We start from the raw sequence: 27,177 nt of genomic DNA, 5'->3' as shown, positions 1-27,177 counted from the left end.
ATAACCCGAAAATGCCACTAATTAACATGTTTAACAATCACATCGTATTGTGTTAACTAGTCGTGACATCAATGTACGTACCCCATTCTCACCAGGATTTGCGAGTATCACCACAACTTCAATCACTGCACCTAGACTTGGACATGCCGGTCTGGAAACTAAGCTGCAGATCGTTTGGCAGCTGCCGCACTATGGAGGTCGAGCCTGGAAGTCTGGATATCCAGACCCCCCACCTCACTTGTGCACGTTCTCTACAACGACGTGTTAAAGTATCAACCCCAGCTCAACCTATTTTGAGGAGCAATCTCTACAAAGTTCTAGAAGTATAAAAGGAAATAAAGCCTAGAAAAGGAAGTCAACATTTGAGCTAGATAACTATAGAAAAATCTGGAAAACTGGAGAAAGCTTCACCGACTTTGTAACTAGTGGATGTATTAGAATAATATAGTTTATTCTAGAAAGATGCATAAACTATGGAAAGCAAAGCAAGTTGGCAACCAAGTTGAAGCATGGAGAATTGTCTAGAAGGTAAAACAAGGCGGTGGAATGGAGAGCAAAGTCGGCAACACATAACTATAAATAGGCATGAAGCCATGCATTGTATAGAATCAAGAAGAAGTGTGTCAACAAGAAGAGTGTGAATAAGTAGAGTGAGCTAGAGAGTTAGTAGCTCTTGTGAGAAGTGTGAGTGAAGTGAGAAAGAGTCCTTGTAAGAATTTGTCTTTCTTTTGAGAGTTGTCTTGTTGTAATATTTTGTGAGTCTAATACAAGTAAATTGTTTACTTGTTTTGTCTCCAACAAGTCTCTACATTAGAGTTGTGTACTCTAAATTTGCTCAACAATTGGTATCAGAGCGGGACGGTCAGTGACTGATTCTGCGGGAGCTTCTTTGAGTCGTGAAGAGTTTGTCTCTACAAGTTTGCATATTTAGTTCAAGCTTGTTCGGTACTGCCGGAATTCTGCCGAAACGATGGGTGATCTTCACGTAGTTGGAGGAATCACGAAGCTCAACAACAAAAATTACAACACGTGGGCGACATGCATGGAGTCTTATCTGCAAGGTCAAGATCTTTGGGATGTCGTCGGGGGAAACGATGTTGCACAACCACGAGAAGACAATAGCGACGCTTTGCGTAAGTGGAAGATCAAAGCAGGTAAAGCCATGTTTGCCCTGAAGACAACAATTGAAGAAGAAATGTTGGAGCACATAAGGAAAGCCAAAACACCAAAGGAAGCATGGGACACCTTTGCAACACTCTTTTCAAAAAGGAATGACACAAGACTACAACTTCTTGAGAACGAGTTGCTATCCGTTTCACAACGTGACATGACGATTGCTCAGTACTTCCACAAGGTAAAGTCCATATGCCGTGAAATTTCTGATTTAGATCCTACTGCTGCTATTGTGGAGTCTAGGATAAAAAGGATAATTATCCATGGTCTGAGACCCGAATACCGAGGCTTCGTTGCCGCTGTACAAGGGTGGCCTACTCAACCATCACTTGTTGAGTTTGAAAATTTGCTTGCCGATCAAGAAGCTATGGCTAAGCAAATGGGAGGTGTCTCGTTAGAAGGTGAGGAGGAAGCGCTCTACACCAACAAAAGTAAAGGCAACTTCAAGCAGCACTTTGGTAGTGGATCTAAAAGAGATGGTGACAAGGCGAAAGGTCATCAAGGAGAAGGAAGTTCTCGGCCAGGGGGAGCTTCAAGGTTTCACGGCAACCGTGGTCAATCCAAGAATACTAAAAGATTCGAAGGTAAATGCTACAACTGCGGAAAGAAGGGCCACATGGCGAAAGATTGTTGGTCCAACAAAAGGCCCGCTGAGAGTAATACTGCTACTTCCAACTCAAAGGAGAAAAGTGAGGATGTTTGGGACGCGGAAGCATCTCTTGCTATAGAGGAAGAGGAGATAGCTCTCACTGTGATGTCACCTGAACGGATTGACTACAAGAATGATTGGATTATCGACTCAGGCTGCTCAAATCACATGACAGGTGATAAGGAGAAGCTGCAGAACCTGACTGAGTACAAAGGCAATCGTGTGGTGGTGACTGCCAACAACTCAAGGTTACCGATAACCCACATCGGTAAGACAATAGTAGCACCACGATACAATTCTAACCAGGTGCCACTTCAAGATGTCTACCATGTTCCAGGCATGAAGAAGAATATGCTTTCAGTAGCACAACTGACATCATCAGGCCACTATGTCCTATTCAGTCCAAGAGATGTGAAGGTGTATCGAGACCTCAAGATCTCAGGGATGCCGACAATGGAGGGACGACGACTAGAGTCAGTCTACGTAATGTCAGCAGAGTCTGCATATGTAGACAAGACAAGAAAGAACGAGACAGCAGATTTATGGCACATGAGATTGGGCCACGTTAGCTACCACAAGCTAAGCGTGATGATGAAGAAGTCAATGCTCAAGGGTCTACCTCAGCTTGATGTGAGAACAGATACGGTCTGTGCAGGATGTCAATATGGTAAAGCGCATTAACTACCATATGAGGAATCCAAGTTCAAAGCAAAAGCACCGCTAGAGTTAATCCATTCTGATGTGTTTGGGCCTGTTAAGCAACCATCGATTAGCGGGATGCGATACATGGTGACGTTCATTGATGACTTCTCCAGGTATGTGTGGGTTTTCTTTATGAAAGAAAAATCCGACATATTTTCAAAGTTTAAAGAGTTTAGAGAGATAGTTGAAGGAGAAGTGGGAAAGAAGATTATTTGTCTACGCACAGATAATGGAGGAGAATATACCTCGAATGAATTCTGCCAGTATCTACGAGAGACTCGCATACGTCATCAATTCACATGTGCCAACACGCCACAACAGAATGGAGTAGCAGAGAGAAAGAACCGGCATCTTGCAGAGATATGTCGAAGCATGCTGCATGCCAAGAATGTGCCTGGAAGGTTTTGGGCTGAAGCCATGAGAACTGCAGCCCATGTGATCAACAAACTTCCTCAACCAAGGTTAGAATTTATTTCACCATTCGAGAAACTGTGGGATATGAAACCTACAGTCAGTTACTTTCGAGTATTCGGTTGTGTGTGCTACGTATTTGTTCCAAGTCATCTACGTAGCAAGTTTGACAAGAAGGCAATCAGATGTATCTTTGTGGGATACGACAACCAGAGAAAAGGGTGGAAGTGTTGTGACCCTACAAATGGAAGGTGCTACACATCACGAGATGTGGTGTTCGATGAAGCATCATCTTGGTGGTCCCCAGAAAAGGAGGTGTTACCAGACTCGAGAGAAATTGAAGATAAGCTGCAACAAAAGTTGGGGGAGCAAATTGTTCCAATCCGACCGAGTCCAAATGAGCATGAAGATTCGCTTGACGGTGACGATGACGAGCAAGAGGTTACTCAGAATCCTTGGCAAACTGGTGTACATCAACAAGCACTAGAAGAAGTTAGACCCAGTGAAGTAGAAATACCGACTCCACAGTCACAACCCAGAAGGTCAACAAGAGTACGGAAGCAAAATCCAAAATACGCCAACGCAGCCATAGCAGAAGACATAGTTGAACCTGAAACATTTGAAGAAGCATCACAGAGTTCCGAATGGGTTAAAGCTATGGGAGAAGAAATCACTGCACTTGAGCAAAATCAGACTTGGGATCTAGTGCCAAAACCAAGAGATGTGAAACCCATATCCTGCAAATGGGTGTATAAGATAAAGCGTCGTCCTGATGGGTCGGTCGAGAGGTACAAGGCTCGGTTGGTGGCTCGAGGTTTCTCTCAGCAATACGGACTAGATTATGATGAAACGTTTAGTCCAGTGGCAAAGCTTGTGACCGTACGAGTCCTACTTGCACTTGCGGCCAACAAAGATTGGAACCTGTACCAGATGGATGTGAAGAATGCATTTCTGCATGGGGAGTTAGATCGGGAAATCTACATGACTCAACCAATGGGATTTGAGAACGAAGTCCATCCCGAGTATGTGTGCAAGCTGAAAAAGGCACTTTACGGATTGAAGCAAGCACCAAGAGCATGGTACGGTAAGATTGCAGAATTTCTCTCTCGAAGTGGTTATTCAGTGACCTATGCAGATCCTAGTTTATTTGTCAAAGCTAACGGAGGAAAATTAGCTATCGTGCTGGTATATGTGGATGATCTAATCATCACTGGTGATGATGAGGAAGAAATTCACCGGACGAAGGAGAATTTGTCAGTTCGTTTTCAGATGAAAGAACTGGGACAACTCAAGCACTTTCTTGGGCTAGAGGTCGATCGCACACAAGAAGGGATATTTCTGTGTCAACAGAAATATGCAAAAGATTTGTTGCAAAAGTTTGGGATGCTTGAATGCAAGCCAATCTCAACGCCAATGGAGCCCAATGTCAAGCTGTGCGCATATGAAGGCAAAGACTTGGAAGACACAACGATGTATCGACAATTGGTGGGTAGTCTAATCTACTTGACATTGACTCGGCCTGACATTTCGTATGCAGTTGGTGTGATGAGTCGATACATGCAAAATCCAAAGAAGTCTCATTTGGACGCAGTACGACGAATACTGAGGTATGTGAAAAGTACAATTGACTATGGTCTGTTGTACAAGAAAGGTAAAGATTGCAAGCTAGTTGGTTATTGTGATGCTGACTATGCGGGAGATCATGACACTCGTCGATCAACTACCGGGTATGTATTTAAGCTTGGTTCAGGAACAATTTCTTGGTGCAGTAAGAGACAGCCGACAGTATCTTTGTCAACCACTGAAGCAGAGTACAGAGCAGCAGCAATGGCAGCTCAAGAGATCACGTGGCTAACACAGCTGATGAATGATCTACATCAATTGGTAGATTATTCAGTGCCGTTATATTGCGATAATCAATCGGCAGTTCGTTTGGCGGAAAATCCAGTCTTTCACGCAAGAACCAAACATGTGGAGATACACTACCATTTTATCAGAGAGAAGGTTCTGCAAGAAGAGATTGAGATGAGACATATCAATACAGATGATCAAATTGCGGACTTGTTCACAAAAGGTCTGAGTACCAGCAAGTTGGAAAGATTTCGTCATCAGCTCAATGTGACGCGAAGGATGTGAGCTGGTGTTGAGGGGGAGTGTTAAAGTATCAACCCCAGCTCAACCTATTTTGAGGAGCAATCTCTACAAAGTTCTAGAAGTATAAAAGGAAATAAAGCCTAGAAAAGGAAGTCAACATTTGAGCTAGATAACTATAGAAAAATCTGGAAAACTGGAGAAAGCTTCACCGACTTTGTAACTAGTGGATGTATTAGAATAATATAGTTTATTCTAGAAAGATGCATAAACTATGGAAAGCAAAGCAAGTTGGCAACCAAGTTGAAGCATGGAGAATTGTCTAGAAGGTAAAACAAGGCGGTGGAATGGAGAGCAAAGTCGGCAACACATAACTATAAATAGGCATGAAGCCATGCATTGTATAGAATCAAGAAGAAGTGTGTCAACAAGAAGAGTGTGAATAAGTAGAGTGAGCTAGAGAGTTAGTAGCTCTTGTGAGAAGTGTGAGTGAAGTGAGAAAGAGTCCTTGTAAGAATTTGTCTTTCTTTTGAGAGTTGTCTTGTTGTAATATTTTGTGAGTCTAATACAAGTAAATTGTTTACTTGTTTTGTCTCCAACAAGTCTCTACATTAGAGTTGTGTACTCTAAATTTGCTCAACACGACGGACATCTCCCTTGCCCTCCAACAAGTGCCTAATGTTGTGTGCCTTGGTTGTCTGGACGCGGTTCTTGTGTTATGTTAGATGTTTTATTGTTGGTTTCCTTTGTAATGTTGTGTTTTAGTAAAAATTAGTTAAAACTTCAATGTTGTTAACTTATGTACATGCTAATAAACGGGTTAATCGTGTGAACCTAGATGTAACAGAACTGGACTTATGTGTGTATAAAAATTTCATGTGCGCGGGTGCAAAATAGTTGACAAGATAATTGAATCGTGTTTGTGTTAATTCTGGTTGTGTAACTGTTGTTAAAGTATTGTCGACACAACACGCGAACACGAATTGTTATCCCTACTTTAAATTAATAACGCTTGACAACCCTCTTAGAAAAATTGTATCAAACCAAACCATATTTGGCTGCGTGCAATATTCATTCACCTTGAGATATGATAATTATGATATGGGCAATGCATTTAGGGCAATTGATTTTTCATAAACCACCACCTAGATTTGCATTAATTCTCAATGCAAGCACTCGGATACTCTCATTACCAAATAATGACATGCAGAAAGATTTCAATAGATCCCCATATCCACTACGATTCTCATATTGCATGCCAAGGAACAATGGAAATGCACAAAGATCTCAAACCCTATATACAGAAGATCAATAAGTAGCATGAAATTGGAGCCACATCTTTGTCTTCTGTGCTAGCTTTTGGACAACAATTTCTCAACCCCTTCCAGTGAATAATTATAAACTTTTCATCCAGAAAACCACCATCAATATATTAGAGATCGATTTCATTATGGAAGGTAATTACAAATCTTCTAGCTTCTTTTATAGTAATTCCATATGTCGCTTGTTTAGTTCTTTACTTTTGATCAAGATGCTAGGGTTTTTACTAACATTTGTTTCTCTACGTGTGGTTGCTTTACCTATTTTACTACTTTACTAACATTTGTTTCAAGGTTCGAATACCTATATATCTTTTATTTTCATTTCTTACATAATCTGCTTGGAATGATTTGAATCAAAGACCTAGTACCATTAACTCATTGCTTAGCTCCTTGTGCAAGCGTAAAGAGTAATTTTTTCCTTACGAGCTGAGGCGGGCAAATCACAATTTGACACATGACGCTAATTTTTCCATGACGAGTCATTCTCATGTATAAATAGATGGGTGTCGAGCTGTGATTTGCCTACCATACATCTTCACCAATTTGTTTTCTTTTTCTCTCTTTTCAGAGAAGTCCAAGTTGTTAATGCAATGTATGCGTTGTTTATATAATTTGAGTTTTTACGTCTAGAAAGTTGTTACGTGAATTCATTATAGATGCTTGTTGTTTTCGTCATTTCAGATAAGAGAGATGCAGGAGGTATTGATGCAAGGCAAAAGGTGCTTGTTGGTTTAGTGCCGCTGCTCTTTGTCATCTTCATGGTTGCGTATTATGTGTATACCCTTAGAAAACGAAGCCAGCAGGATGGTTAGACATTAGAGAGTATTTAGTTCCCAATTCCTCTCAACATGGCATTGTAGCAAGTCATAATTTTTTGTTGCTAATTAGGGCACTTCCATGATTTTTTTTTTGTTTGCCTACCGTACATTATGGAGAAGATGTATGGTAGGGAAACACATTGTGGGACAATGGTGGAAAAAAATCCAGCATTAAACAAACAATCAAAAAATGGAGAAAGAAAAAAACAATTTACACACCAGGCAACGAAGAGACCATTATGCACTTGTAATCAGCACATCTCCATGGAGGAAATAGGAACAGAAAAACTCAGATAGCTCATATCTAATTTCACTGTTTCAAATTTCCAGTCCATATACTACTGCCCTATAACATGCTCCAAAAAAAATTTCGGCCACATTTTACAGCAATCATAACAATCAATTATTTCCTTGTTGAGCTGCAAATGTATGTTACTATATAAAAAGCATTAGCCGATTTCACTAATGAAACCGGGATGGTAACAACCGAGAAACAGATGTTCTTGTCACTCCAAATTGTAAAAACACAAGCTGGAAAAAGAGCTTTCTTTTTATTTAAGTACATATCTATTTTGCTGATGTGCTCGGCATGTAGCCTGAATGACCAAGGAAATAAGAAATGTATATTATTTGGTATACCTGAAATAGTCATACTCGGGAAGAAGACAGAATCCTTCTCTGGTAGAACTAAGAACTTGCACCAAAAACACGAATCCTATGTTCAATGGGAGCCCGGCAACATGGGCAGGTGGCTTTACCTTTTTTCCCATAATCTTCATTGCAACTGGCACAAAGAACTTGATGCGCACATGGCAGGAAAACAACGGAGACTTCGTCTTTCATACAAATCATGCATTCCCTATCACAGCTGACTTCTTTCTCTGATGAATTCTCCAGGTTATCTAATTCACGAAGCAGCTTAGCAATAGTTTCTCCTTGGGGTTTTGTGCCCTCAGAAATTGCTTTTGGCAAAGCATTTGATGGATGAAGCAATTCGGTAGACTGGGCAGATATTTTTAGGCGTGAGAGTTCCTGCTCGAGTCTTTGGAGGTCATCCTTGTGACGCTGGAAATCTATTTCTATCTTTAGGCGCAAAGCCTCAAGCTTTCGTTTATTACTAGCCTCAGCTGCTTCCTTAGCACGTCGTTCCTCTTCCACTTGTGCTAAGGCTTCCTCCTTAGCCTTCAGCTCCTGCCCCCATTTCACCTGTAACAAGAAAATAGCACAGCAGAATTAGTGCACTGGTATGGGCTATGTAGAATCCAAAGATCAATAAATATTAATATGAAACTCCAAAGCACATTACAGAAGCACATCAATGGAGAGATTTTTTACCACCAACCAAATGCTCAACCCCACAGGCCCCAGCCAGGGAGCGCTGCTGCCATTGAAAGTTGACCCAAAAAAACAGGTGGGCTTTGGTTTAGAGATATTTTGAGAGTGGTGATGGATTATGTGAGCGCTTCGGTGATTGGTACTTTTAATCTTATCATATAAATTTTGTAGAACAAAAAAGTGAAAGGGAGGAAGAATAAAGGGAATCCTAAAGGGGAGAAAGAGAGAGAGAGAGAGAGAGAGAGAGAGAATCAATATGACAACAGTCTGAAACCCTATGACAATTATGACTCTTTTACATGGCAATCCCAAAATGATCAAGTAAAAAAACACCTTACAAATAAACCCTGATAATTAATACCTAAACTATAATAAGCAAAAGCTGAATATATAAAATAAATATCTTAAATTCTAAACTTCATAAAAAATAATGATTAAATCAACCTAATTTCTAGGTTTGGGCTTATGGCCAAAATAAAAATTGTTTTAACTTGCATCCTTCACTGGGGGGTTTGGTAACACATTCCATATAGAAGTGGGTGGTTCTAATTTGAACCCCCCAAATTCCTCAATTGATGCACTCACTTATTTGTAAATTTATAAACCCATTGAAGAAAAAGAAAAATAAATCAAAGATAAAATTTGGGGGAAAAAGACCTTTCATCCCCTTCACACCCCCATCCAAGAGGTGCCAGAATCTAGCATCTAAGGTTTTTACTAAGTTTAAAAAATTAAAAGACAAACTTTGGAATAGAAAAAAAGGATTTCTAATCTGTCCCTTACACAAACCCTCCTGCCACTTTTACCAACCAGTTTACTCCATTCATAATGTAAGGAGAACTTTACCTAACAACAAAACAAAAACTTCAAGAAAAATGGATGTGAGTCCCAATTTGGTGGCTACACTCCCTATAAATAAGGGGTTAAACAACATAGCCAATGTACCAACTTCATCAATGTCAATATTGACTTGGTGGTTGTTGAAGTTCCCCATATTTATACGGCTACACAAAATAGCCACAGCAAAACCGAACAGAACTTTAGAACAATTAGAAAAAACCATATACATATTCATACATAATTGCCAAAAAATAAGTACCAATGTAAATATGAGTACACAAAAAGAACAAAAAATAAAATAAAATATATTGGTAAGCAGCCCATTGTCACCATCTCAGCCTTTAACACTAAAATTCAACTTCAAAACCCATCAAAATCCCCACCAAAACAACCATTAAAAACAACAAATCCACCCATCACCTTGAAAACTGCGGGCCCTTTAACCCAAAATATAAAACCTACCCCTAAAACTCCCGAACTAGGGAGAGAAACAGAAGCTGAGTTGTTTAATAAAGCAATGCCGATGCCAACAAAAATCTAAAGATTATACTCACACAACTGAAAATGTCACAAAGTTTCAGTCAACAACTTAAGCTGACCAAGGATGGGAAGCTAATTTTGCCTGAGAAATGACCAGCATAAAACTATATTTTCAATTACCAAAAAAAAATTGAGGGGTTCAAGTTAGCAAATTTGGGGTTCAAACAGAACCACCTTTTGGTTTATCATTTATGATACACAAAAATAGGCAGCTAAATAGGATGACTAGTTTCTTTGTGCATATTTGCAACATTTCAGATACAATTGTTAAAAGTATGATATAAATACCCATTACAATATATATATATATAGCTTACTACATTTCTCAAACATGGTCAACTCAGTAAGACATCCGCAATGGTTGTTCTATGCAATAATGTCAGCATTCTTTCATCCTTGAACTATTGAACAACCATTGCGGATGCTCTTATAAAAAGAAGTGAAAGTAAAAAATTAAAAATAAAAATCCAATCAACTACAAAACCTATAGCCAACAATAGCAGTTCCAGTGATACAAAAAACTGGTAAAATAGAATTTAGAAAAAATTAAAACCCCAGAACCAACCTGAAGATATTAACAGTTTAAAGCGAAAGGAGCATCTAGCTAGGACATAGTACTGGATTTGCTATGAAAACATTTTAAGTCAAGAAAACTTTACCCAGAACCCAAGTGATATAGGACCAATTACATGATAAATGAAGTATTCCAAACTTCATGGAATTACAACAATACACTTCGGTACTTCACAAGTGGCGTCTTAGGTGGAGAAAGATTATAAAACAGCAAGAAAAGGTTGGAAACTCTAAACTCCCCATCATATCATAAGCATATCCGAAGTACAACAGAATGAAATCAGATAGATAATAGACCAAAGAATACCAGCCTATGATCCTTGACTTCTTCATTACTCTAAACCAAACTCTAGAATCCCATGCTTTTAGATGGCAAGGAGCCTGAGCTTGCATATTGTAGTATCTAAACTATTCCTCCACTCAATGATCCCTCTTCCATTATACTGTGAGACCTTAAGTTTTGAATGGTTACTCAAGTGATTGCTTCACTTAAGTTTGTTGTTCAAAACTAAACATTTGGTTCTAATCAAGGGTTTGCTTGACTTTCTATGAATCAAAAAACATGGCCCTATGTAACCAGACATATTAACAACTTGTAAATTCAAATAACATGAACATGCATTATGTAAAGAGACACCTGCGGTGGGTATCCATGTGCAAAGATAAAATATATGAAATCAACAAACCTCAGCTTCTTTCTGATCATGCTTCATCCGAGCCAAATGTTGTTGCAATTCTGAAATCTTTTCTTTCTCCTCTGCAATCTCTTCCTGCAGTTTAATTTTTTGTTTCTCCCATGCTAACATCCTCTTCAGGCACTTTTTCTCCCTCTTTGCCACCTCCAAACAGGTTATGACTGACTCTGATGCACTCAGTTTAGAAGCCTCCATCTCTGCTCTGATTTCTGCATTCTCAGTCTCAAGCCGTCTCACAGCTGCATTTGCCCTGTCCACTTGACCACTGGCCTTTCTTAATGCATTCTCCATCTCCGATAGTCTCTTCATAGTTGTGTCCTCAAGAGTTTGTTTCCCTTTCTTCAACCTTTGAGTCTCCTCCCTTTCGAGCCTCAGCATTTTAAGCTCTGCCAGGTCATGGCTGAGCTTTGTTGCAGCTTGCATAGCCTTTTGGTGGGCCCACTCCTTCCGGTCCTTAACTTGCTTCTCAAGCTCTTCAACCTGATGAAGAAGATTTACTATCACCTCATTCTTTTGATCTTCCCCCACAAACTCTAAATTCTCATCAAGATTCAAATCACGAAACTTACTCAACACTGAGTTAACCACCTCCTGGTTCTTCGAATTTCGTGTTTTCTCAGACTGCTGAACCGGAACTTCAGACCCTAGTGCAACCGGGGTATCCCCACTCGCCAAATTACTCAGGCAAGCCTGTGGTTGTGCATTTAACTGTTTTGAGTTTGCTCGAAAACCAGCTGCAAATATTGCAACATTCCTTTTCAACAATGACTTCATTGAAGGAGAAAGGTTAAACCTCTTGGGACACTCAATATCCCTTTGCAAAGTCAACTCAGCACCATAAGAGAAAAACCCATGAACAGGAAACTCTGAACCTCCCCCATTTCCAAACCCCCAACCACCATGAAACCTACAAAGAGCCGGAGCCATAACACCAACCGAATGGTTACCATTACTACCAGACTCAACATTACTAGATATCGAACCACTATTTTCATTAACTCCTCCGGGAAGCACAGGAATTTCCATAGTACTTGCTCGACCCACATGAAGATCACTCATAAGCAAACACCACATGGCATCACCTTTGCTCAAATGTGGTCTAACTTGCTGCAACATACACACCATACCAGCAAGCGAGTACTCCTCTAACTGCCTCAAATCAGCAAAAACGGGCTCAGCCTCATCCGACTTCCCATTACTGCTACCACAATTACTATTCAAATAAGCCAATGAGTTATGCAAAATGTTGGTCAGCACATCCATGCCACCATAGCAGTGCCCATTTCTCAATATCGCTTTAAGCGCAGCATCCTCATCATAACCCAATGCAACTAGCTTAGAAATAGCCTCATTGTACAAAAATTCTAAATTCTTCAAAAGAATTTCTTCTAATTGTTCCTCAGTGCAGTAACCCCACCCACCCTCATCGAAATTGGAGTTGGGGCTTGGGCTCGATTTAGGGTTCTGGGTGGAATCGTTGTTGGAACCCAGATGGTGATTGAATGGTTTGAGACCCGATTCGAGTATGGATTTAGAGATTGATGCTCTATCAATGTGGCAACAATAATCGAAATCGGGTTTTGCAGATCGGGGCCTACGATTTGTACGGATATGCTTCTCTCTCACAGTGCAACCCATTGTGTGTAGTATATATAATTATATATCTAGCTGTATCTATAGGCTTAGAAAAAAAAAATTATAAAAAAAAAATCGTTAAAATAAAAGCAGGAGAGTTACAAAGAAAGTGCATCGAAATATGATATTAACCAGAATGAAAATTTCAAGAAACTCACATGGAATTGGGGACGATCGGCGTCTGGCTGTTGTCTCAGTTGCCGAAACTGAGAGAGAAAGAGAAGCGAGAATAAGAGGAGGGCATGCAAAACAGGAGGAGCTTTATATTTCTTTTTGGTTAGGTGTTGAGTTGAGCGTGTGGAACGGGAAATTTGGAAAACTGACCGCTGGTGTTATTTTCTTTTTGTTTTTTGGGGGCAAATTGGTAAATGCATTAACCAGCCACATGTACCGTGTGTATTGTATGGTAAATCACCAAAAACATACAAAAATTACTCCAACAGCAAACTACAAGCAAATGAAATAGAAGAACAACATCGAGAGCAGGTACCACAGTGGTGGCCTCCCCCCTCCCCCTGCTTGACACCCAAGTTCGAAACCCGAAGGGGTTTCTTTTCTCCCAATGTAACAAAAAAAAATAAAAAAAATAGAAGAACACCAAACTAGCGAAACACAACACTCAAATCAGATAAAGTGACAACGCTAGACATAGCAAGGAAACGTCAATATCCATCTCAAAAGAGAAGAGGCGTGCTACTGGTTAGGACAAGGCAGACCATCCTTGTTCAATATCCCAAAGTTGTCCTAGCTAAAAAGGCGAACTTGCACCCTTAAGTCACAGCCAAGGCCTATGCCAGAACAAAGGAATTAGTGCATATAAGTCTAACCAAGCTCGCAATGAAATCTCCCATCTCATCACGCAAAATCACACCAACACTGGCTCTAGCTCCCCATTTCTCCAAGATGCATCAACATTAACTTTTATAAGATTTGAGAGCGGGGTGGATCACACGGCAAGCGGGCTATAATGTTGGCTATGGGGTCTTTTAAGGTAATTCTAACATTGCAGCGCCATCCCAAATTTAGAGCAAGAGTATTGGATAGCTCTGATAAAAGCTTCAGGACAATGGGGCTGAAACTCAATGACTACTTTGCAGCGAGCCTTCCAAATGTGTGAGAGAGTATAAGCAACAACTTGTGAAAGCTTGTGGAACAATGGATCAGATGATACCCAGACCTGACAGTGTAGCCCCCATTTATTTCAGCCAAATCAATCTATCTCGTAGCCCATAATTAATAAGGTTGAGTTTCTCAATTGCCACTGTAGTTTGGTCATTAATCAAGTGCTAGATTGGAGTTAAATCCCAAGATTGATGAGTGAGATCGATAATAGTTTTGACTTGTTAATCCATATCAACCACCACATCGGGGTTATGAGGACTGCGAATGTGCCCTGTATTAACTCAGACTAGTGACTAGTACTTTTATAATAATAAAAAAATCTAACATTATTTGGAGATAAATCACATTCTAATTATGACCAGAAGTACGCTTCCCAAATGCGCTTTGAGTTGATTGTATAATCTATCGAATAAGTTTATGAAACCAAGTTTTGTGCTTTAATCTTTTTCCCAAGAAATTGATGGGATAAACTTGGCTCTTGTCTTGAGAAAAGGGAGGGTAAGATACACCCAAGATTGATGTTGCAATTGAAGTGCTGACCTTGATGTCACCAGAGCCCAATGCATTCTGTAAGTTTCGCATTGCTGGGAGGACATACTGGCAAAGTCTCCTGGGAAGACCTCATTGCCAACAACTATGTATTGAAATTGGATTTGCGGCGAATAAGGCAAATTGTATGTTGCTACCCAGTTCTCAGCAGTAGAGTACGAGCTTGCAAGTTGTTGAAGATCCTCATTCTTGACTCCAACTAGGATTTCGATGCCAGAATCGTGAAGGGTCTCTAGTGCTTCCAGGTTTGGATTATATAGTCTCATTCATCCTATATGATTCGATTTGTACATGTCAATAACTTCTCTTGGTGGTGGCAAGTCATTGGCCACCATTCCATAGCATACTCCAATTGAAGAACCTTCTGTAAAATTTGGTCCAAGTAATACTGAAATCGAGATGGTGAAGATGAGACAAAGCAATTGAAAGTTAGTGGCCATTACAAAGATTGCTGCTATTCGAAATGAGAATAGAAGAATCAGGCCTAGAAAACAACGTCTAGAACCAAAGAACAAAAGTTTTGGAATTTACTCACAAAACGAGAAGCCTGATAACCATTTGTCGACCCATAGTCTGACCTGCCAAACATCTAAGATTTGCTAATGAGCGCCATGGAGGAGAATCTCGCTGCCTTGGAGGAATCTGTAATTAAGGCATCCAAAGAAATTCTAGTTCATTGATCAAACGCCAACATTAGTTGGCAATAAGGCTAAATATTGAACTCATGAAGATTTCTAAAACTCATTCCCTCTGTCTGCTTTGATTGTCCTAATGCCTCCCAACTGATCCAGCTAACTCTTCTTTCATCATTGGTTTGACCCCACCAGAATTTTGATAAAATATAATCAAGCTAGTGCAAACCAAGATCGAAAAGAGGAAGATATGCATGAGATATATAAGCACATCTTGTGTTATTGCCTTAATTAAAACTTCTCAGGCAACTTGTGATAGAAGTTGTTGTTTCCAACCTTTGACCTTAGCGAGAATTCTCTCCTTGCTATACCTCAAAGCCTCCCATTTAGTAAGGCCCTAAATAGTTGGCGGCCCCAAATATTCCCCAAGATCATCCACGTTCGATATTCCAAAAATTCTACATAACTTCTCACAAATATTACCCTGTCATCTGCCTGCACTTGCCACGTCTGGCGCCAGTTTTGCTCCACGCTGCATATTTGGCTTGCCTTGGCATGGTTGACCACACATTCGGTCTCATCCCTACTCACAGTACCAAGGAAATTTTCTATCCAGCCATTCATTTCTCGCTTTGCAATTCCAAGAATGTTTCTTGCTTGAAAATGCCACTCTTCCACATATCCCAATGGACAATCCGTACTCGAACTCCACTCAAATTTCACTAGAAATGTGACTAAAGCACGCTTAGATACTAACTGTAACAGGGGTGAAAAACGCCTTTAATTTTTCGACCCTTGCTCGGCACTTAGACTCCTCCTAAGTCAACCTTCTCGCACCTCCTACTCGTGAGGCTTCAGATTTCACACAGTGGAACTAGTGAATGCCAACACACCTAATGAAGACTTGTCTAAAAAGGAAAACTCATACATAATATACGGGCAAAGTTCCTAACCTTCTACTTCTTTCTCTCAAATAGCAAAGTATTACAAGCTTCTTACTTTTGTTAGACTACCGCATCACTTGGTATCTCAAATCAACTTTCTCAAGGTCTATTTATAAGCATAAAACGTGTAGAAGACACCTTATTCTACTAGGCATTAGTAGCTGCCCCTAGGTTCGCCACCTAGTTATTTAGTTTTCCCACAAAACTGCATAGCCCCCTCTTGGGGCCTCCCCCTTGGCGCCTCCTCAACAACCCACTATGCCTTGATGCCGATTTTCACTCCTTAAAAATCTCCCCATTACTTGGAGCACACAGCTACATCCATGTAAACTGCCTACAACCACTCCATCACTTATACATGTTTTAAATTTCAAACCCCAGCATCCCAGTCACGTTCCAACACTCTTGAAACCGCTCAAAACTACTTTGGCCATGTTAGAGTACTTGCCTAGGACGTTTGCCTGCACTTCCCACATCTGGCTCCAGTTCTGTCCCATGCGGCATGCACACGCTGGGCGCATGCTATTCTGTATGCCTTTGCTCCACATGGGCTGGGCCTATCTGCTCGAGAGGTGCTGCACACATCTACTCGTCGTGCGTTGCGTATTTGCTTGCCATGCACTGCCGAGAGCTTCCAAAGGCTTTACTAGCAGATTCCATACATTCCTCTGACCTTGTCTTGCTTCCAATGTGCACCACCGCTGCACATTTCTCTTGCCTTGGCATAGTGCAAAACACCAAAACTATGTCATGGCCTATGCCACTTACTAAGGGTCTTACAGTAGGCTTGGTCATGTTCAAAGCTGCTGCCAAGCTAATACAACTCAATCGAAAAATCAAGAGGGTGCGACCTTGTTTGGATGTGGTCTCCAAATCCAAGCCAAGTCAAGTGGCCTCCAATTCCAAGCCAAGTCAAGTGGTCTCAATTCCAAGCCAAGTCAAGGAGACCAAATCTCAAACCAAGTCAAGTGGAAACCCAAAGGCCTAGCCAAAACAAAGATATTGTTATTTATAATAGCAATAACCAAATAATAAATAAATTGAATGGCAAAACCCACAAGCTTGGCTTGGGGTCGGCCAAGGGGTTTAAGAGAATGTAGGATTCTCACCACCAAAAAAATCAGCCGGAGTTTCTCGAGCAAGATCGGAGGTCTTCCTTGAGCGGTTTAAGGTTTGACTCCAAAAGAATTTTGAGGCAGCAGATGCAACAGTCAAAAGGTTTCCTTCAATAACAATGGCAATTGGAATAATGAAAGGAAAATGGGTTATCTGAGCTGAGCTTTTTATCAAAATCGTTTTTGTTCTTAAAAAAATGCGGGTTACCTTTTCGCTGGGTTTGTTGGTCATCCCGTAAGAAGCTGGTGCTTGGCTAACCCACTCACTGTTGTAGTGCTTAATGGTTGAGTTTCCAATCCTTGTGTGATATCAAGGAGGCCAAGGTTGGCCCACACGCTGATGCTTGGTTTTTTAGTTGAATAGTTGGCTATTCAAATAGCCAACTTTTATGCTGATCAGATTATGAATAACCATATATATATATAAAGATTGGCTTTTAAAAAGTTAGCTGTGAGGATGGCCAAATAGTTGGCTGAAACCAAGTCAAGGTCTTGGCTTCCCATGTCGATGAGTTGGCTGGATGGAAGTCTTGGCTGAAGATATGGTTTTGGACATGAGAGGACCCACATGAGTTTACCTTGGTATTCCCAAACTTGGGTCAAATTGGCATGGGTGTTGAAAAGCTGTGAGCAATATATATGTTGCATATTATACTTTGTATATGTATGTAATAATATAATAAATTAAAGGCCTGTGGCCTAGGAGATTGGAGACAAGGATGAAAGGCCAACTAAGTGGCCTACGAACTCCCTTTCTCTATCTAAGAGAGTGATGTCAATCTGGAACATTCCTAAGGAGGAGAGAATCAAGTGATCAGATTTGCAATCCGATGATCTCATTCGAATCAATTCCGCAAATTTAGGAAGCCACACAAGGAAAGATTTTGTTGACCTTTGGCCATTTAATGGCCAACCCATGGGCTAATGAATGCCCCTATATAAACTACATCATACAAAGAGCAAAAGGACCCCGTAATTAGACACAAAAACCTACTTTTGTTCTTTCATTTTTCTATCCCTAGACTAGGCTTTTATTTTCCAAGCAAGTAGACTAGATCTGTTCTTCACTTTTGTTAGTGTAAGTTTAATTTCTTGCATTTTCCGTTACGTTGTTTTAAGATTTAAGTTTATTGCCTTACTTTTAAATTGTTATCGAATTTGCTTTAAGTTTAATTTAATTTCATATTGCTTTATTTTATTGCCTTTATCTTTCATGTCATTCTTATTTTGTTCTTTGTTTAATTTACGTTTATCTATCACTTTGATTTACTTTATCGCACTTTAATTCTTGTCTTTAAGTTTAATCGCATCTTTTAATTTAATTTGCATCATTATCATTAATCAAAAAATACTAAAATACCCATATGAAGCCTAACCATCCTCGACCCCAAAGAAGTGAAAGAACCTAGGCCAAGAGGAGGTTCCTTGCTTGGCCGATCAATCGGTTGGTTAGAAGTCAGAAGCGCGAACACAACAATCCAACTTTTTCTATTCAAGCCAATTAGTGGCTTGGTGGTGGCACGCTTACGCAATCCAAAAGAAGAATAACCAAAAGTTCTTTCCATTGGCCACCTTGGCCGAAAAAAGGGAAACATACCTATAAGGATTGGTTGAAGACACGTGTTATTAGCGAGAATCGTGGGTCAACCTACTTAAACGATCTAAGAGGAATTCGTGGAAGAGCTGGGCAAACAATGGTGGTTACTCTAGGAGTGTTGGTGGCGCATGTGGCCCAAGTTGGAAGGGAGGAGGAGAGTAGTAATCCACATACTAATGAAAGATTGGAGATTGCGAATCCTACTACATTGGTCTCTATGCAGACATAATCTTAGGAAGATACATGTTTTTTAACATAAGGCACAATGGACCCTCCCCCTTCCAATACCAGTTAGGGAAGCAATATGCCAGAAAGAAAAGGTAAAGCCCCAGCTTTTCCTTCATACCTTAATACAGAACTGCAAATTTTCAACTGAAATGCAGGGTTGTCAGTTCAAGAGTTAATGCTGCCGCTGAAGGTGGCATGATACTTGTGGAAGAACATGTCCCATCTCATTGGCCATGGCCCACAGGGTGAATTGGGGCTCAATCACAAATTTCTTTTGGGAAACACTATGTTACAAACTGGGCTTTATCAGGGCTTGTGGGAAGTCAATTTGGTGCTAAGGATTTGGGCCTCTCTAATTCTAAGCCAACTATTGAACCTATCTTCAATAGCCCTTCTACCACAATCTCAGCAGCTGCTTATCATATCCCCCAACAAAATATAGACCAGGCTTTTGAAAGGATGGGCCTAAAAAGATAGGCTGATCCCAAATGGAAGTAAAAACCATAAGTGAATAAACATTTCAAAAATCAGCAAGGAGAAAGGGAGATTGCTAGAATCCCTAATGGCAAGGGTAGAGCTCACCGATCTTTCACGCGGCCCAGGAAAAATATAAAGGCAGCTATAGAAGGAGGGAGTGCCAATTGGGAAGATTTTTCTGAGTTAGGGTTAATTGAGATACAAGTTGGAGTTACGGCTGATTTGAACAGGTTGGGAGAGGAACATTATGTTTATGGTTATCATATAAGTCAGAACATTGGAGATGGCGGTGACGGCTGGCTAGAATCAGTCGCACGGTCGCCATGAGTTATCTCTCTTGGAATTGTCAGGGACTCGGGCCGACCCTGACAATTCGATCTCTGCGTGAGATCATCAAAACAAATGGGCCTTTTTTTGTGTTTTTAATGGAGATAAAAATGAAACACAATAAACTGAAATGAACCAGTCAGGAATTGGGATATGCCACTGATTTTTGTGTTGAACGAGTTGGTCAAGCTAGGGACTAAGGCTTGTGGTGGGATAGTAGTGTAGATGTATAGGTCTTGGAGTTTTCAAAAAACCTTATCCATACTAAGGTTACGATGATTACCTTGGGTAGGAAGTTATGTCTCTCTTAGGTTTACGGCACTTCGTATCGGAAGGAGAAGCTTGAGTTTTGGGATTGGCTTGGACATAGTGTCTCTCCAACTGAGCAACCTTGGCTATGCTCAAGTGAAAGATGAACTCAATGTAGTTTGGTCCTGGGATGAGCTTTTTTGGAAATAAAGATTGAGAATCCAATAGCTCAAGGCACGTGATTTAAATACTGCTTTCTTCCATCAAAGTACCATACAATGCCGTAGACGAAATAGGGTCCTCGGGATTAAAAAAACTTAAATGGGGAGTATGGCGAGGGTTAAGACTATTATCAAGGTTTATTTACTTCCGGGGGAGTAGAAATTGGGGTGATGTCCTTACTTTTGTCTCTCCAGTGATTACGATCTCAATGAATGATGACATGTGTAAGCCAATTTCGAATAAGGAGATAAGGGAGGCTGCTTTCCAAATGGGAGCTCTCAAAGCGCCTGGACCAGACAACTTCTCGGGTATTTTTTTACCACAAATATTGGAATATTATTTATGAGGATTTATGCAGGGTGGTTCAGAATTTTTTATTTATGCCAATTCCAATATCATCAATCCCAACAACATTGAAATTTCTTTGATTCCGAAGGTTCCCCATCATGAGATGGTTAACCAATTACGTCCTATTGCTTTGTGCAACTTCTCCTATAAGATCATTTCGAAGATTCTGGAAAATTGCTTTAAACCTCTTCTTGGAGGAATTATTTCTCCACAATAGAGTGCTTTTATCCCTGGGAGACAGATCCAAGATAACATTGTCATTGCTCATGAAATTTTTCATGCTCTTAAGCTCAGGAAGAAATCAAAATTTTTTGAGATGGGCCTCAAATTGGATATGAACAAGACTTACGACAGGATTGAGTGGGACTTTCTTCATGATGTGTTGTGCAAAATGGGGTTTGGCCTCCGATGGGTGCGTCTTATTATAGAGTGTATCACTTCTGTTGAGTTTCATGTCATTCTAAATGGTATAGCATACACGAGCTTTAAACCTTGTAGGGGTTTGAGACAAGATGACCCTTTCTCCCCATACCTTTTCCTCCTTGTAAGTAATGTTTTGTCTGTCATGCTCAATAAGACTGTGGAGAGGGGGATTGTGAAGAGTATAAAATTTAGTGGTGATGGCCCTACATTATCTCACATGTTCTTTGTAGAGGATTCCATTCCTTTCTTGAAGGCGACAGAGTCAAATTGTATTGCAGTGGAGCGCAATTTGAGGTATTACTGTCAAGCATATTGGCAAAAGGTAAATTTTGAGAAATCTAGCATATGTTTTAGCCCAAATACCCCGTGGGATATTAGGGAGTAGCTTCGTAGCATATTGGGTGTTAACATCATGGATGATCCCCTATTATATTTGGGGTTTCCGTCTATGTGGGGCAGATTCAAAAGGGAAGCACTAAGTTTTGTTAAAGAGAATGTTCTCAGTAAGATGAGGGGTTGGAAGCAGAAGCTGTTAACTCAAGCGGGGAGAGAAGTTCTAATTAAGACTATAGCCTAGACCATCCTCATATATCCAATGACTGTGTGTAAATTCCCTGGGGGTTTTTGCAAAGAGCTGGAAGGGTTTATGGCAAAGTTTTGGTGGGAATGAAGTAAAGAAAAAAGCAAGATACATTGGCTAAGTTAGGCGGAGTTGGGGCTATCGAAAAAAGAAGGGGGATTGGGCTTCCGTAAAATGCATGATTTCAACTTGGCACTACTTACAAAACAAAGTTAGAGACTATTGACTGAGCCGGATAATTTTATGGCAAGTCATGTCATTGTAAAACTTTTTTGGCAAAAGTCAGCTACTATTTTGCCATATGAAACTCACAAGAGCCTTCTTTTGTTTTTTCAATAAAACAAAATGCATTAGTTTATTGGACCGTTATCTTGGAAAACAGTGTTAGTAAGAGCAATTCCACCAGTTGTCCTTAGCCATGGTAAGGGGGGGCTAGGGCAGCCACTATTCATGTGAATAGCGACTGCCCTTGCAAAAAGCAATGTTGGTTTCCAGCAGTTGCCCTAGTTTAGGGCAAATACTATTTATTTTTTTGTTTTTTTTCACTTATTTGTTTATCTAAACAATTAATTTGGACAATATTTTTTTTAAAGATTTTTGGTGTGGGAAGTGAAAAATATGACTAAGTATTTATTTTTTAAAAAACTAAATTTTTTTGTTTTGTTTTCGATTTTATTTTTATTTTTTTAAAAAAATTTTATTGCTGACGTCATCGATGACGTCAGCTCCCCCGAGTTTTGGACCTGGGGCTGGACCTGCCCTCGAGCCAGCCCAACTTCGTGGACCCCACAGCCATCTCGGGCCAAACCCTGCTGCTGGAGGGCCTTTTTTACCCAAACCTGCCCTAGCCTCTGTCCAGGCCGAGTTGCTGGACATGCTCTAAGGCTAACAATTGGATTTCAAGAGTAATTATATTATACCTTAAAACATAAATTCATCATTGCACCTGTTAATTATACAATAATATTCCGACACCATACAATAATTTCTCTCTCGAATTCCAGCATAAGAAAAATATAAAGGTGGTGGTAATAAGGATTATGGATACTGATATTTTTTGTTTATCCATACATTTCAACCAACTGAAGACAGTTTCATAATTGTATCAACAAAAATTATCTCAAAGAGTAAGAGTTATTAACTTATTATCTGCACACATAATATAATAGGGTATGATGTTTTGTTACATTTTCTCTCTCAACCCACTAGGCCCAAGCAAAACCACTATACAAGTAGAAAAGTTTTCGGTCTCACTCGAATAAATATGGGCAATAGGCCATTACTGTGGCACAATTTCTTCAGAGGAAAAAATTGTAAGCAAGGTTTCAAACTAGTACAGGCTTGTTCTTGGTTGAATTTCTACCAATGGAGCAAAGTTTTGAGCAAAACCAGAACCAAAATCCCTTCTTCTTCTTCTTCAATAGTTGAAATGTAGCATTCTCTATCTTGGCAACATAATCTGCCATGTACAGTACAACTGCCTGGTGATCAACAAACAAGTTGAATATGAGTTTTTTATATATCAAAGCTAGACATACACAGACTAAAAACCCTAGTAGCATATATATTTTGCATTACCTGGGCACCCATTTTTATAACTTCTTTTGGTGGAACTTCCAAAGGTGTCTCCTCGGCACGAAAAACTCTCAGTTTTGACAAAAGTCTGAAGGAGTGTGGTAAAGTTCTAATCTGATCATCACTTATATCCAACTCTTCAAGCATCTCAAGATTTCCGATTGATCGTGGCAAGGCTCTTAAGTCTGCAAAATTGTTTGCCAGATTCAGTTTTTTTATGCTCACTGCAAAGCACAAGTTTTCGGGTATGGATTCTATTTCGTTGAAGCTGACATCAAGCTCCTTCAGATTGTTAAGATTCCCAACAGTTGTTGGCAACCGTTTAATTCTGTTGTAGTGAAGTGCAAGAACCTCTAAGCTTTTGAGCTTTCCAATTGCCTCTGGCAGAGCTCTTAGCTGATTGAAATCCAAATGTAGCTCCACAAGTGATGTGCAGGATCCAATCGTGTAAGGCAATTCCTCAAGCTCATTTGTTTCAGCATTCAATATCTTCAAACTGGCCAATTTCCCAATTACATTAGGCAAATGGGTGAACTGATTTGAACTCAAATCAAGGGTAATGAGGTTAATCAAGTTCCTAAATGAAGCTGGCAGAGACTTCAACAGGTTTGCATGGAGATCAAGATCAGTGAGATTGCTCAACTCACCAAATGACTCTGGAAGGTTTATAAGCTGGTTTGAGTGAATGTCAAGCTTTGTTAAGCCTTTAAGGCCACCCATCGTGGGCGGAAGGGCCATGATCCGGTTTTCAGAGAAGTCCAGTTCAGTGACTTCTGATAATTTCCCAAGCGATATAGGAAGCCACTCCACTCTATCTTCCAACTTCCCTTTAAGATCAAGAACTACTGCACCACTTTTAGCAGTGTTTTCAATGACAGCTGCCACCTTCATTAGACTCATTTTCTCAGAGTCGACTGCACATATAACAATATCAAAACATTGAAGAAATTTTCAGCTAGCCATAAAACCCATCTCCTTTTTTTAAGATACACAACTTTTTGCCCTTACAATCTATACAAATATCTAAGCAGCCATAATATGATAGTTGAAAAAGAAAACAAAATGAAGAACAGAAAACATAGCTCATAAAAACATTCAATAGTTCTCATAGGATAGAGACTTTGAAGACAGAACAAGAAAAGACTAATATAAGACCTTTTATTTATTTATTTGAGGTTCATCAAAACATGAACATCGTATTGATTCAAAGGTTTTATACCCTCATGAATAAAATTTCAACATTCTTCTTCTCCAAGTGATAGCGGATAAAGATTTAGGAAAGGAAAAAAAGTTATCATTCCTCACAGAAGAACCAAAAAAAAAAAAAGCAGAAAAAAAATCATACCACCTAAGTACATAATTAGTAGTCTTTCAAATCCAAAGTATAATCATCACATCAAATATTTCTCTTACACATAATTCTTATATAAATTCATGGTTTTCATAGACTTCAATTCTCAAATTAAATTAAAAAATTTTATGCTAACCTGAAGACAAAGTGGAAGCACTTCTCACCACACTCTTAAACCCATCTCTCTCTGATTCCTTATCTTCCTTCTTCATCGTCAAACTTTCATCACTGATCACAGTTTCTCTCCCAATTTTCTCACCTGGGTTCTCTAAATTAACATGTTTCTGAACCTGGGTATCACCAGAAACCAACCCAGAAGCTGTCTGGATAAGATCATCAAAGGTCTGAAACAAACCCTCCATCTCAACCACATGAGCAGCCTCTTTCCTCTGGTCCTGGCTCTGAAACAAAACCATGGTTTTCTTCACCTCCTGAAACACAGAGAAGAGCTCTTCAGGGACATTTTCGGGCTTCTCTTGCTTTGATATCTCCTCAAGCTTCTTTTCCTCCTCACCGTTGACTGTTTTGAGCACAGACTGGGCTGCTTCAACCTCTTCAATGGAGGGTCTTGGTGGCAGGGACTTGTAGAGTTTCATTATTTCTTCTACTGTTTCTACAAAGGCAGAGGATTGTGGAGGGTCTTCTTGCTTGCGCTTCACACCCATGGCTTTGGTGCTGTGGAGAGAGTTTGGAGAGTGCCAAGCAAGAAAAGGCTAATTGGGAATTTTGAATTTCTATTTGATTCTGTGGGCTGCTAATCCTCTCTAATATATAAAACAGGGGAACCATTTTCTTGTACCCGTAACCCTTTCAGAACTTTCTCATATTGTCTTTTTCCATTTTTTTCTTCTTAGGCTCCATTTGGTTCACGGAATGGATTTGAGGGGAAATCAATTTCCATGTCATTTCCCAAAGAATGGGATGAAAGATTCCTTTCCCACGTTTGGTAATGTTGGGAAAGTAACCGGGAGATTTCACTTTGTTTCCTTTCCCATGTTTGTTTTGAGTAGGAATGGAAAACAAAGTTTGTATAATTTTTCAATTATATCCATATTAAATCAAATAAAAAAAGAATGCATTTAATGATACGTTGTAATTATAAATTGTTCATAGGGACAAAATAGTCATGAAAATTGTGCATTGAATGTTGGCTTATTTCCCCAAACTTTCCCATAAGGAGGGAAAACAAAACCCAAGTTAAGAGGAGGGCATCACTTTCCCCCCTACTACTTCCCATGTGCAAGGCATCCATTTCCCATGCCCGGACTTACCAAACATGGGAAAGCAATTGAATTCCCATTCCCAAGCCTCCTTTCTCATGAACCAAACGGAGCCTTAATGTAATATAATTTTCATTATTTTCTTTTTTCTTTTTCAAAGATATGTTGGTTTTAGTAAAGCTTTTAATTTTCCAAAACATTACTTGAACTTCTTGGAATTATTATTGATCAAAATAAACTTTTTCTAAATTCAAAATAATTATTAAGATGACTTTTTTTTTTCCTTACAAGTTTTTCAGTTTTTTTTTCCTTTTTTTTTTTTTTTTTTTGCAACAAAGAGGTGAAACTCGTCTAGAACCTAGCGATTCTTCGATTTGACCATAACACCATCATGTGGTGTTACCAATCCTTCCACCATGTTTTTTTCAATAAACTATTCATACTTGTTGTAGCACATGTTTTATTTATTAATAATATACTACAAAATATAAATACATTATCCACTCATATTATAACATGCGAAGTTGTAATATCATGTGATAGTGTGATTATCACAACTCAAAATCTAATATTGAGTATAGCGGATAAATACTCTACCAAATTTCAACGATAATGACTTCTTCAGTCTTTAATTTGCTTGAATTATATGTAAATCACTGTTTTTTCAAGAGATAATATCAATTTCCTTGTCAAATACTTTAAAATTAAATCTTTAATTAGAATTCCATCCAAAATTCGCTGACTTTTGTAAAAAAAAAGAGTTTCTAAATAGCAAATTAACAATCAATAAGATTTATGGGATTATTTTTTTCTCTTTCATGATAAGACGGATGGGATTTATTTGGGAAAATTTTGTCACTTTGTACAACTTACATGGCCTCTATTAATTAATATAAACTGATTATAAAAGATGGTAATTATTCAAATTGATGATGTTGATTTTACTTGGAAAGGACGCATTTGACCTTTTTCAGACACATCATGCATGACACACGATATGCACATATATACAATACAAGGTTTCGTTGCCTTCAAGGATTATTGACTGGCAGCCCTACAATTTTTCATTGACAAAGATTCCTACTATGTTTTGTTCTTATTATAAACAAGTCAAGAACTTGCATGTTTAAAAAAAGAGTGAAGAATTTGTTTAAATATATTATGTAATTTTTGGAATAAACATAATTTATAGCTACATGTTAGAAGGCCTGACAAACCCGAAAATAAATAATAAAAAACTTCGTGCCAACGTCCGGCCTAATCTATGATCATCGAAAGGACTTGTTTTTCATTTATTTGCATTATAAACTTGCTTTTGTTTGCAAGAGAAAGAGAGAGAATTGAGAATTTTTTTCCTTTTTCTATTTTCTTTTTCTTGCCAACAACGATAAAGTGGGTTTTATTGATAAAAGAAAACATTAACATCTGTCTCTA

At 39.3% G+C, this 27,177-nt stretch overlaps 2 protein-coding genes across 3 annotated transcripts; both read right to left on the bottom strand.

The window, feature by feature from the left end:
- Positions 1-7,559: 7,559 nt before the first annotated feature.
- Positions 7,560-13,101, bottom strand: LOC110768795 (MND1-interacting protein 1). 2 transcript variants are annotated; one of them, XM_021972650.2, is made up of 3 exons: positions 12,943-13,101; positions 11,141-12,830; positions 7,560-8,372 (listed from the first exon to the last, which is right to left on the bottom strand). In XM_021972650.2, the coding sequence occupies exons 2-3, from the start codon at positions 12,785-12,787 to the stop codon at positions 7,854-7,856; spliced, it is 2,166 nt and encodes a 721-aa protein (XP_021828342.2). In that variant the 5' UTR covers positions 12,788-12,830; positions 12,943-13,101; the 3' UTR covers positions 7,560-7,853. The 2 variants fall into 2 exon arrangements, with proteins under 2 accessions (XP_021828342.2, XP_021828343.2); XM_021972651.2 differs by having other exon boundaries at positions 11,141-12,823.
- Positions 13,102-22,731: 9,630 nt separating this feature from the next.
- Positions 22,732-25,281, bottom strand: LOC110748260 (plant intracellular Ras-group-related LRR protein 5). Its single transcript, XM_088252837.1, has 3 exons — positions 24,660-25,281; positions 23,176-24,086; positions 22,732-23,078 (listed from the first exon to the last, which is right to left on the bottom strand). Exons 1-3 carry the CDS (start codon positions 25,186-25,188, stop codon positions 22,923-22,925), a joined length of 1,596 nt encoding a protein of 531 aa, XP_088108963.1. The 5' UTR covers positions 25,189-25,281; the 3' UTR covers positions 22,732-22,922.
- Between the last annotated feature and the right edge of the window lie 1,896 nt (positions 25,282-27,177).

The sequence above is a fragment of the Prunus avium genome, chromosome 5 (genome assembly GCF_965620075.1).
Source record: "Prunus avium chromosome 5, drPruAviu1.hap1.1, whole genome shotgun sequence".
Taxonomy (NCBI): Eukaryota; Viridiplantae; Streptophyta; class Magnoliopsida; order Rosales; family Rosaceae; genus Prunus; species Prunus avium.
The sequence above is the reverse complement of the archived record's forward strand: the minus strand, read 5'-3'. Positions and strand labels throughout refer to the sequence as shown.